At 40.0% G+C, this 12,944-nt stretch overlaps 1 protein-coding gene across 2 annotated transcripts in view; it reads right to left on the reverse strand.

Moving 5' to 3' along the window:
- Positions 1-12,944, reverse strand: part of VWA8 (von Willebrand factor A domain containing 8) — a 381,976-nt gene that overhangs the window by 38,731 nt on the left and 330,301 nt on the right. For both annotated transcript variants that reach the window (XM_007960236.3, XM_073013736.1), the window contains 2 exons: positions 5,485-5,593; positions 2,068-2,224 (listed from right to left, as the gene is read on the reverse strand). In XM_007960236.3, coding sequence (XP_007958427.3) covers positions 2,068-2,224; positions 5,485-5,593 — 266 coding nt within the window. The remainder of the gene's footprint in view (positions 1-2,067; positions 2,225-5,484; positions 5,594-12,944) is intronic.

Below are 12,944 nucleotides of genomic sequence, written 5' to 3' on the forward strand. Positions count from 1 at the left end.
AGGTCCATAGCATTCATTATATGTTCTTCTCAACTTTTATGTTTGAAAAGTTCCTCATAAAAAGTTGAAAAATTTTCAGCAGCATTAAATGAAATTACTCACCAAATGGGATGAAAGTTCCATTTCTACATGAAAATAGAAAGCAACATCTTTCTCTTGGTGTTTTGCTGGGCCCCATCTTTCTCAGGATCTCCATGTGTTTCTATTTCTTTCTCTCGTTTCTCACACCCTTGCCCAACTCCTCTGTCTTTCAACCACCTTATAGTATTCTCTTTTACTTCAACTGCGACTCTTCTCTGCAGCATTTACTAGATGTGTATATTTTCCTCATCCCTTCCCCATGTCCTCTCTTTCCTCTCTTACATCCGTTAAATTCCTTTGCGTTATGGCACAGATGCCCCTTGACTTCTTCCCCTGTAGGGCAATTGTCCTTAACAGAACCACACTCCTTACTCCTATTATGGCAACAGGAGAAGGAGGTACAAGCACTGTTAGCTTTCTGCCTCCCTGTGAACTATGTGTGTGCCAGAACACTCTATCTACCTGTCCACTTGGGCAAACATTTAGACTGAATAATTACTTGGCAGGTTTTAAGGGTGGCAACAATAGGAACTCATTAATTGGGGAGGGGAGAATGACACATGTCCAACTGTTTAGTTCTTTTCCTAAATGTGTACTTTATAATTCATAAGAAATGTAGAGAACTTTCATTCTAACAAGACCGTTCACTACACTATTCTCTACCTTTTTTTGAGAGGTTTAAACACTTTCATTCCTAACATAGTTACTTGTTCTCATAACCTCCCTGGGAGAAAGGGAGAGTGAATTTTATTTCCAGAAGAGCAAATTCAGGCACAAAGAGGACAGACAAACTGTCAACAGTCACCAGGGAAGCCAGCAGAAGGGCTGAGAGCAACACTCTTGCCTCTAGCATCGAGTGTGTTCTTTACCTGCTGAACCCTGAACCCGCGAGGGTCTGAACTGGCAGGCTTTCCTGAGGGTGTGGCGGCAGGGCCTGCATTCTTGTCTCTATTGTCCTGTACTGTTTACTTGCAGGATGTGGAAGCACAGCATGTAATGTAATACCAGATGTTCTACGTGGGAGGAATTTCATAACTCATACACTTTAGCATGCTTTTTTCTAACTGCGCCCAGCTCCTCTCATGCAGCACAAAAATGTAAATCTGCTTCCCAAACTATTACCAGGTCCTGGAATCTGAAAGGGAATATTGGTGGTTCTTTGGTATTTTTCACTTTTAGCTGAAGCACACATGTGGATGTCTAGGGTAACATCATGTGGATTCTTCTTATTTTTTAAATGGCTCCAATTGTCGTGGCCCAGAACAGCTGGGGAATGTCCAAGGGCCACAGGGTCATTGGCCTATATTAAGGTCTCTACTCACTGATGAGGCCTCCCCATCCAAACTCACTGTCCCTCCTCCCGAGCTGGTACCCATTATCCTGCGTGGGCAAGCTGCCTCTCTCTGCCACAGACACTATGCTCATCCTGCCCTGGTGCCTCTGCTCATTTCGTTTTCCTTTCTGGAATATTCTGACTCTTCTCTTCCCATCTCTAAATCCTAGCTGAGCTCTGGCCGCACCTCACAGCAGCCCACTAAACTTGTCTTTCTTTGTACTGCTGGAGGGGACAACCTCTGCACCCTATGACTTTAGCATTTAACTCTCTGTGTGTGTGTGTGTGTGTGTGTGTGTGTGTGTGTGTGTGTGTGTGTGTTCCCCTGTCCTGTCTCCATACTAATCTGCAAGATTTCTGAGGGCAGGAAGGGACCATTGTGTAGACTTACCTGAATTCCCTATGTTGCCTAGGAACAGATAGACATGGACGGGGTGATTTGAGCTTTAGATTTTAAGGAGCCTGAGTAGAAAGAACAGGGGATTTTGTTTATTTGGCTGTTTCAGTTAGGGATGGGGATATCCGTGGATTTCAGTTTGAGGTCTGAGTTGCTGCATGAGGTGGAAACGCACACAAATCTAGGTTTCCCCACAGTCCACTGTGACATTTCACCATAACAGTAGTGCTGCTCTAAATGCGATGGGAACACTGACCTCTGCTGGAATGCTCTCTGGCCCATCTCTCTAGCAGCTCTCTTGACCTCCTCGGGAACTGCATCTTTCTCAGCCTGAGAGACCTGGTACACCGTATGGCCTGCATCCAGCCGGTAAGGGCCTCCTTTGCCACCCAGGCCTGCCGTGTCTCTTCCCCCTGGAAGGAAAATATGGAAATTCGGATGATAAATCTGAACTTGACCATAGAACAAAAGTTGGGTCATGGTTTTAGGACAGGCTTGTGGAGGATATTAACTGTACTTAACTAGTAATTAAACAGTCAAATTACCTTCTTCTGGAAAAAGATGTATTCTCTTGTTTAGGATGTTTTTCCTTTTTCCCATCTGTTCAAATACTACCTATACATCAAAGCTTACTCCAACTTCTACGACACCTTAGCTAATGCTGCTACCTCATAGGGATTCATACTCTTGTGTACTATTTCATATTTATTTTTCTCACTAACTATATGATAGATGAGATATTTTATTTATTTTTGTACTACCGCACCTATAAGAGTGGTTTGAATATCAATAGATACTTAGTATATATTTGCTAATTAAATGAACAACTGTTCCCTTCCCTCAGGTATTACCTTAGTTTTCCTTAAAATACCTGGATGGTCAGGCTATAAATACTGTTTTTTTCTGCTTTGCAAGTTATAAAAATAATGAGAGAGGCTAAATATTCATGACCTGATATCACTGGCTTAGCCAAGATTAGAAGCCAATTATTACACCCACTTTGACTTTTGGTTTGAACAGTATATAACGTAAACACCACCAGCTTTAGAACAGTCTTTCAATAGAAACTCAAGTTCACATAATACATATTACATATACATACTACATTTTATAACATAACATTGTATGAACTGTTCATGTTGTAAATGCCTGTAAGGCCAGGTAGGTCATATGATAAAAAGTTGTGGGGACATTGACTAACTTAGAGAGGATTTACCTTGTCTAAATACATCCAAATTGAAATTATTTTAAAACACTACATGGACCAGAGGAAAAAAATATATCTGTTGGCTAGATTTGGCCTTTGGGCTATAAGCTTGTTACCCCTATTTAGGGGTAGATTAGAATACTAGTAACTCGTTTCTTTTGTTTATTCACATGTAACTTGAGAACTTAGAAGAGAATCCAATATTGGAGGGGCAGTATAGTACAGTATGGTATATTATAATATGCTGCTATTGTATGTTATGATACAGTTAAACCAGACTGCTTGGGTTTGAATCCTGGTTCCAACCCACCAGCCATTTATCTTTGGGGAATTACTTAACTTCTCTGTGTCTCAGGCTCCTCTCTATAAAGTGGGGATACTAATATTATTTCCTTCATGGGATTGTCATGAAGCTAAAATGCTTACAGCAGTATCTGGCACATAATAAAAGGTATATAACGGACTGCTTTTACTATTATAAAACAAAGCCTAGTTATGCAGAATTAGGCAATTTCTAGTTTCATAAAGTGGAAAATTTGAAGGCTTTTAGACTTTGGGTAAATTATGTTACATTTTTCTTTCACCATCACCACCCCCACCCCCACCCCCACCTCACCACTGAGCTTTCACTGGTCTAATAAAACTAAAACCAAGAACTCAATATGAACTGCTCCCCTTTTGAAAGTCCAGGTAGGTCATTTCTTTTTGGGAAATACTATGAGAACTGCCTATTAATTACACTACTCTAATCTTTTGATTGGAACATATTTCACTTTTATTTAGAGAAGGGTGGTGGAAAATTCCTTCTGGGATGTGTGTGACTCCCATTTCTTACTCATGGCCAGCCAATAGGCGGAGGGGTGCAGTAACTGGACAGTGACAATGAGCTATAGGAGGAAAAGGTGTTTCTGGGATCTAACTCCTTTCCTACAGCAGGGTATCTTGAGTATGGGTGGATCATGAATTTGAGCTGAAAGTTTCCTAAGTGCTGAGATGTTATCATTCTGGTGAAAGGGAGAAAGTGGTGGAAACATCAGAAGCTGGTGTGAGTGACTGGCCACATGAGTCACAGGGCCCCGGGGAAAGTTGCACTGGGGTGGAGCAGGTGGTGCTCTTCATGATCTCCACTTCCCAGAGCCTTTAATTTGTACTATTTAAATGAAAATGCTTACCAGAGGTTCTAAGACTGCAGGGCATAGTCTTAAAGCTAAGCTGGACATTCCAAACCCGTTCAGAAGATAATGGGGAGGGTGGGCAAGGGAGGAGCATTGATGAAGAAAGGGGAATCAGATGACTTGTTGGGCCAGAGCTCACTTCAAAGAAAAGAATTATGAGGGAAAAGAATGGCAGAGAGAAAAAGAGAAATTGAAGCCAAGGAGCCTTGATCAATTGAAAACTAAAAGCCAGGTGAAACAAATGTAGCCTCAATCTGGACAGATACGTGAGCTAGTAAATTCAAGTTTGGTAACAAATAGGAACTTCTCCCCCAGAGTAGTCCACTGCTGGGAAACCACATCTGGCTGGCTCGTTCCACAATGCATTCCATATGGATTAAATCTTGTTGGCTTGACACTAACTTCCAGATCAAAGGACATTTCTAAAAATAGCCTTACTTTAAAGCTGATGCTTGATGAATAAACAGAGTAGACAAGAAGTCCACAGGCCTATTTGATAGCACATTGTCTCAGCAGAGAAACCCATTTCCTCCCGAGGCTGTCAAGGCCAAGAGGCACAGACCATCCCAAGGAAGGTGAAGTACAGAGCTCCTGCCAGCACTCCTCACGGTGAGATAAGCTCAGACAGTGCGCACACAGTCTGGCCCTATTCCTGTGGCCTCGCAGATGTGTCTGCTCCAGCTGCCGCAGAGGAAAAAGGAAGACGGCAGTCCTGGGAACAATGCCCTAGTTGGGCAGCCAAGAGGAAGGAGTCGGCCATCGGTTTAGACTGCAACCAGCCTTATCTCAAAATCTTGCACCCTCAACATACTTCTCAGACGTGGAAGACAAGGACCATTTCTTTTCAAAGTCAGTTGCTCAAGAAAGAATTTACTGTGGATTTCTGGCATGATCCCAAGGTCATGGAATTTGAAAGAAGGGATTAACACTTTAGTGAAAATATTTTTTATGCCAGGCATCATGCTCAGTGCTTAACAATTGTAATCTCATTTAATCCTCACCACAACTTAAGGTGGTTCACACTATCCCCCTTTGACTGATGAAGCAACTCCAGGAGGGTCAGCATGTCCTTAGGTCACAGGGTGGCAGAGCCTGTGGGACTCCAAATGCCAGGCTCTTCGCATGCCTTGATGTCATGCTGGGGTAGAGGGCAAGACGACAATCCAACTGAGTAATGAGGGAGGCTGAGAAGGAAAGCCGGTCTCTGAGTCTTCTCAGGGGCGCTGTCCTGGCCTAATGGGCTTGGGAAACCTTGGGAAGGCTGACTCAGGAAAATGCTTGTGCCACCAACCTGTTCCGCCAGCCCAAGTGTTGCCGCCCACATGAGGCATGTTGTCTGGGTCCTCCTTCCCGTGTTTGGGGGAGCTTACATCTTCACCACTGTCTCTGTTGATTGTTATCTAAAAATGAAGAATTGAGACATTTTTTACTATCCTGTGACAAACATCAGGAACTGCATGACAGAAAAAAAATTTTTTTTTCCTCCTAAGTCCTTAAGTTATCACATAACCTCAGGCCAATGGACTTGATAAATGCTGTGAGTATTTGGCAAAAATTCCATCAGATGGATTCCAACATCCATCTAGTTGAGAAGGAGAACTAATTTTTTAAAAAACTCAAAGAAAAGTAAAGGAGCTGGACTGCATTATAGCTATAGAATGTTTCTGGTGCAAACCAAGCTGCGAGCATTTACCAAGGCATGAGACTTACCAGATGCAGGGAAAATCGATCTCACCGTAGAGGGATATTTTGCCAGTGGTTTAAAAGGATCACCACCTAGCTGATCCAGCTGAGTCATTATATACACATTTACCCATTCTATTTTCAAAGAAATCCCATTACTCTGAGAAATGCCATTTTACATAAAATATATGGAAAAGAAAAACAAAAAGTTATGTATGTATGCCTTAGTGATAGATTTATGTTATACACTAAAAACTGCTTATTGATTTTTTGGACCCACTTCAATTTTTATTATGGTATTTTGTAGCTTTCCTAATTCATCTTTATTGCAAAACTAGATTTATGATTTCTGCAATTCAAACAGAGTAAGTAGTACTTTAGCCTTCTTCTGTGAGAGCCTGAAGTTCATTGCTTCCTATTTCATTCAGTACAGTGTCACCAAAAGGAGTGATAATCACACAGAAATTTCAATCCTAGTAGTCAGTTCAGCAGATACTACTCCACAATAAAAAGAAATCAAAGCATTCACATTTTATGCACACTATGAGCCTGCTCTCAGATGTAATGATTTCCTAGAAGACAAGATCAAATTCTCATTCATTTGTTCAAATAAGACTTACAGAAAATGTACTGATGGGACATTCTGTGAGGTACCATGGGGCCTACAAAGCCATGGAGGATTGGTTCCTGCCCTCAAACTGCTTACAGTGGAACAAGAGAGCTTACAAATAAATGGGCCTGAAGTCAGTCTTTAGAGTTAACCATTCCATGTTGGTACCTGGGTTTTTCATTCTTGATGCTGGGATTAATGCAGTTAGGTAGGTAATTTGAGGTCTTTGCAAATAAAATGGCCATTAAGAATAAAATCAACGTAACTTCTATTGTCTTATGTCCAAGTTGGTTCATTTCAAGTGTTATGACATCGTAGGGATTTTAATTAGCTGGACTTTTCTGCAAATAGCTTTGGCAGTACCAACAAAATTTTTGCCAAAACTTCAGCAGGCAGACATGACAATTGATATAAATTCCACACACATAATCATGCTCTAAAAACGGGTGAAAATCATTTTTCCTCCTGTTTTCTTAAACAAGCAAGATAGCTAGAAACATTTAGAGAAAAACTCCCAGCCTAGACTGCAGTGGTGGGATCTTGGCTCCCTGCAACCTCCACCTCCCAGGTTCAAGCAATTCTCTGACCTCAGCCTCCCAAGTAGCTGGGATTACAGGCACCTGCCACCACGCCCAGCTAATTTTTTTTATTTTTAGTAGAAATGGGGTTTTACTATGTTGGCCAGGCTGGTCTTGAACTCCTGACCTCAAGTGATCCACCCGCCTCGGCTTCCCAAAGTGCTGGGATTACAGGCACGAGCCACTGTGCCAAGATACTTTTTTTTTTTTAAATATAATAAGAAGATACTTTATTTTTAAACATAAAGACACAATTTATTTTTTATTTCTTTTTTGTTTTTTATATTTTAAGTTCTAGGGTACATGTGCACAATGTGCAGGTTTGTTACATATAGTATACATATGCCATGCTGCTTTGCTGCACTCATTAATTCGTCATTTATGTTAGGTATTTATCCTAATGCTATCCCTCCCCAAGCCCCCACACCATGACAGGCCCCAGTGTGTGATGTTCCCTACCCTGTGTCCTAGTGTTCTCACTGTTCAATTCCCACCTGTGAGTGAGAACATGCGGTGTTTGGTTTTCTATCCTTGCGATAGTTTGCTCAGAATGATGGTTTCTAGCTTCATCCATGTCCCTGCAAAGGACATGAACTCATCCTTTTTTAAGGCTGCATAGTATTCCATGGTGTATATGTGCCACATTTTCTTTATCCAGTCTATTATTGATGGACATTTGGGTTGGTTCCACGTCTTTGCTATTGTGAATACTGCTGCAATAAACATACGTGTGCATGTGTCTTTACAGTAGCACGATTTATAATCCTTTGGGTATATACCCAGTAATGGGATGGCTGGGTCAAGTGGTATTTCTAGTTCTAGATCCTTGAGGAATTGCCACACTGTCTTCCACAATGGTTGAACTAGTTTACACTCCCACCAACAGTGTAAAAACGTTCCTATTTCTCCAGTTCTCTCCAGCATGTTGTTTCCTGACTTTTTAATGATTGCCATTTTAACTGGTGTGAGATGGTATCTCATTGTGGTTTTGATTTGCATTTCTCTGATGACCAGTGATGATGAGCATTATTTCAAGTGTCTGTTGGCTGCATAAATGTCTTCTTTTGAAAAATGTCTGTTCATATCCTTTGCCCACTTTTTGATGGGGTTGTTTGATTTTTTCTTATAAATTTAAGTTATTTGTGGATTCTGGATATTAGCCCTTTGTCAGATGGGTAGATTGTAAAAATTTTCTCCCATTCCTTAGGTTGCCTGTTCACTCTGATGGTAGTTTCTTTTGCTGTACAGAAGCTCTTTAGTTTATTTAGAACCATTTGTCTATTTTGGCTTTTGTTGCCATTGCTTTTGGTGTTTTAGTCATGAAGTCCTTGCTTATGCCTATGTCCTGAATGGTATTGCCTAGCTTTGCTTCTAGGGCTTTTATGATTTTAGGTCTAACATTTAAGTCTTTAATCCATCTTGAATTAATTTTTGTCTAAGGTGTAAGGAAGGGATCCAGTTTCAGCTTTCTACACATGGCTAGCCAGTTTTCACAGCACCATTTATGAAATAGGGAATCTTTTCCCCATTTCTTGTTTTTGTCAGGTTTGTCAAAGATCAGATGGTTGTAGATGTGTGGTGTTATTGCTGAGGCCTCTGTTCTGTTCCATTGGTCTATATCTCTGTTTTGGTACCAGTACCATGCTGTTTTGGTTACTGTAGCCTTGTAGTATAGTTTGAAGTCAGGTAGCATGATGCCTCCAGCTTAGCATTGTCTTGGCAATGTGGGCTCTTTTTTGGTTCCATATGAACTTTAAAGTAGTGTTTTTTTCAACTCTGTGAAGAAAGTCATTGGTAGCTTGATGGGGATGGCATTGAATCGATAAATTACCTTGGGTAGTATGGCCATTTTCATGATATTGATTCCTCCTGTCCATGAGCATGGAAAGTTCTTCCATTTGTTTATTTGTTTGTGTCCTCTTTTATTTCGTTGAGCAGTGGTTTGTAGTTCTCCTTGAAGAGGTCTTTCACATCCCTTGTAAGCTGGATTCCTAGGTATTTTATTTTCTTTGTAGTAATTGTGAATGGGAGTTCACTCATGATTTGGCTCTCTGTTTGTCTGTTATTGGTGTACAGGACTGGTTCTGATTTTTGCACATTGATTTTGTATCCTGAGACTTTGCTGAAGTTGTTTATCAGCTTAAGGAGATTTTGGGCTGAGACGATGGGGTTTTCTAAATATACAATCATGTCATCTGCAAACAGGGACAATTTGACTTCTTCTTTTCCTAATTGAATACCCTTTATTTCTTTCTCTTGTCTGATTGCCTTGGCCAGAATTTCCAACACTATGTTGAATAGGAGTGGTGAGAGAGGGCATCCCTGTCTTGTGCCAGTTTTCAAAGGGAATGCTTCCAGTTTTTGCCCATTCAGTATGATATTGACTGTGGGTTTGTCATAAATAGCTCTTATTATTTTGAGATCCGTTCCATCAATACCTAGTTTATGGAGATTTTTTATATGAAGGGCTGTTGAATTTTGTTGAAGGCCTTTTCTGCATCTATTGAGATAATCATGTGATTTTTATCTTTGGTTCTGTTTATGTGATGGATTATGTTTATTGATTTCCATATGTTGAACCAGCCTTGCATCCCAGGAATGAAGCCAACTTGATTGTGGTGGATAAGCTTTTTGATGTGCTACTGGTTTCAGTTTGCCAGTATTTTATTGAGGATTTTTGCATCGATGTTCGTCAGGGATATTGGTCTAAAATTCTCTTTTTTTTTGTTGTGTCTCTGCCAGGCTTTGGTATCAGGATGATGCTGGCCTCATAAAATGCGTTAGGGAGGATTCTCTCTTTTTCTATTAATGGAATAGTTTCAGAAGGAATAATACCAGCTCCTCTTTGTACCTCTGGTAGAATTAGCTGTGAATCTGTCTGGTCCTGGACTTTTTTTGGTTGGTAGGCTATTAATTATTGCCTCAATTTCAGAGCCTGTTATTGGTCTATTCAGGGATTCAACGTCTTCCTGGTTTAGTCTTGGGAGGGTGTACGTGTCCAGGAATTTATCTATTTCTTCTAGATTTTCTAGTTTATTTGCATAGAGGTGTTTACAGTATTCTCTGATGGTAGTTTGTATTTCTGTGGGATCGGTGGTGATATCCCCTTTATCATTTTTTATTGCATGTATTTGATTCTTCTCTCTTTTCTTCTTTATTAGTCTTGCTAGCAGTCTATCAATTTTGTTGATCTTTTCAAAAAATTAGCTCCTGGATTCATTAATTTTTTGAAGGATTTTTTGTGTCTCTATATCCTTCAGTTCTGCTCTAATCTTAGTTATTTGTTGCCTTCTGCTAGCTTTTGAATGTGTTAGCTCTTGCTTCTCTAGTTCTTTTAATTGTGTTGTTAGGGTGTCAATTTTAGATCTTTCCTGCTTTCTCTTGTGGGCATTTAGTGCTATAAAATTCCCTCTACACACTGCTTTAAATGAAAGACACAAGTTTTACAATAGTCCTGCCACAGCCCCAGGGACTTCTGGGCTGCTTTCAGAAGGATCTTCAGAATCTATGGCTGGTTTTTAATATCTTTCATAGTGACATTTATATATTCTTTAAAAACATTTGATTTTTAATAAATAGTCAAATGCTACTTAGAGTTGATTTCTGTTGGAAGCTATTTGCTAACTTGCTGGTAAACTTCGGCAAGTCAAGTAAGTTCTCTGGACCATCACTTTCGCATCAGAAACTAAGGGGTTAAACTAAATTATTTATACCATTACACCCAGCATTGACGTGCTGTGACTGATTCAATGATTTCAAATCTGGTAAATAAGGTGATCAAAGTAGGGTTTTCATCAAAACCAGGTACGATTATACAATAATGAGACAACTGACAGCTTCTCATTTACAATGGTTTGACTTATAACTTTCCAACTTTACAATGGGATGAAAGCAATACACACATTCAGTAGAAATCATACTTCAATTACGCATACAACCGTTTTGCTTTTCACTTTTAGTATATTTAATAAGTTATATGAGATATTCAACACTTTATTGTAAAATAGGCTTTATGTTAGATGATTTTCTTCAACTGTAGGCTAATGTAAGTGCTCCGAGCATGTTTAAGATAGGCTAGGCTAAGCAATGAAGTTTGGTAGGTTTGGTGTATTAAATACATTTTCAGCTTACCATATTTCTAATTTATGATGGGTTTATTGGGATGTAAGCCCACCGGAAGTCAAGGAGCATCTGTAGTTTACTTATAAGCGTTAAGACTCTTCTATAGGCTAATTCTAAAAGAGAAGTTCCGAAAATAGTCTAAAAATTGGAAGAACCATTCTGAACACCATTCCTCACTTTGTGGGGCATGTGTGTGTATTCTGGTACACTGTTAAAAATAAATTTTAAAAAACCAGAAGAGGTATGAAAGGCAAATTCCTACATGTCTTCTAACTTTACTTTCAACAAATATTATCACCCTAAGACATTTCACACAATCCAGTTATTCTGCTGTAAAAACAGTCTTTTAAGAATCAGTACAAAAATGAAGGCACAAGGTAAAAGAAAAGGGCCCTCAAGTAGCCTCCCTCAGTTACCTTCAAAACTATGCTTTTGAAGTTGCAAAGAAACCTATAATGGCCATCAGGGAGGCAAAAGACAGGCGATAAAATTTCTGGGCAGAAAGGAACTGGCATGTTCTTTGCCACATGTGTGTCTTGCCAGGCCATCTGCTGGGAAATGGGGCTGTACACATTGCCAACACAAGGCAGTTCCACACCAACCCCAAATGGGAGCCCAGGGATGTTTCAAAATCGACAAATTCTTGACAAAAACAAACATCAGCCAAAACCTGATATGCTCTAGGGAAATGTACACCATACAATTCCAGGGATGTTTAATTAGAAGCAAGGCATTTAGAGAGCTTATCTAATTTTGTGTCATTTTATGAATGCCACTCACTCACAGGAGTATATTTCTTTAGGTGGATGGAGGAGTACATATGTCAAGAAGTTTTCAAAGCCATTTTAGGACATCTCTTACATCAAGTGACAATGATTCATAAAAGACGCAAGTCAGGAATTCTAGGACAGCCCAACCCAGGACAGAAAGAAACTGGAACATATACTCGGGGAGGCTTATCATTTGAGGAATTTTGTTTCTGGGGACAGCCATGTGCTAGACAGCCACTAGTCATTCAGAAAATTGATAAGCTGCTGTTTGCTTTCATGTGTGTGTTGAAAAGCATTTGAAATGTACTTCCTTTGAGAGCTGGTTTCATTTAGAAAATGCTCAAGTAAGTAATTCCAATTACTGAAATAAACACTACTGAATTCACTTAATGGGATCAAAAATTTCCCCCAAAAAGAAAATATTATGGCCCCTTATAACTTTCGATGCAACCCAATGCTGAGCCCCTTGATGTATTTCTCACAGCTGACACAATCTGCTTTTTTAAAGGTAAGTGTGCTATAATCATAAGAATCATTATCCTCTTATGTGTCAATTAAAATGGAAAAAACATGGATCTTGTAAATTACATCTCATAAAAACGTTCCGGAGTAAAGCCAGCACAGGGAAGGGACATGACTCACTGAAGCCCTGTAATTCTGGGCAAGGCCCATATATTTTAGTCTCCTCCTTGAGTTCATAACTTTTAAAAACCATCAATAAAAGGATAAAAATAGCCAGAATATAATCCTGGAAGAAAAGTGAGCTTTTGGAGGTATGACTGGACAACACAGCTAGAGACTAGGTGTGGCAAAGCAGACATTTCTAGTTGCCTACCTCACGTTCATTCCCTCTTTTTTCCCTTTAAACAGAAGTCAGATATATCATACTTGGCTGGAATTAAGCACAATAATCCCATTCCCCTTAGCCAGTGACTGGTGCAGGGGAAGCCATGTGGCCTGAGATGTGAGAGAAAGTCTGCCAGGAGGC

Source organism: Chlorocebus sabaeus, chromosome 3 (genome assembly GCF_047675955.1).
Source record: "Chlorocebus sabaeus isolate Y175 chromosome 3, mChlSab1.0.hap1, whole genome shotgun sequence".
NCBI classification, from domain to species: domain Eukaryota; kingdom Metazoa; phylum Chordata; class Mammalia; order Primates; family Cercopithecidae; genus Chlorocebus; species Chlorocebus sabaeus.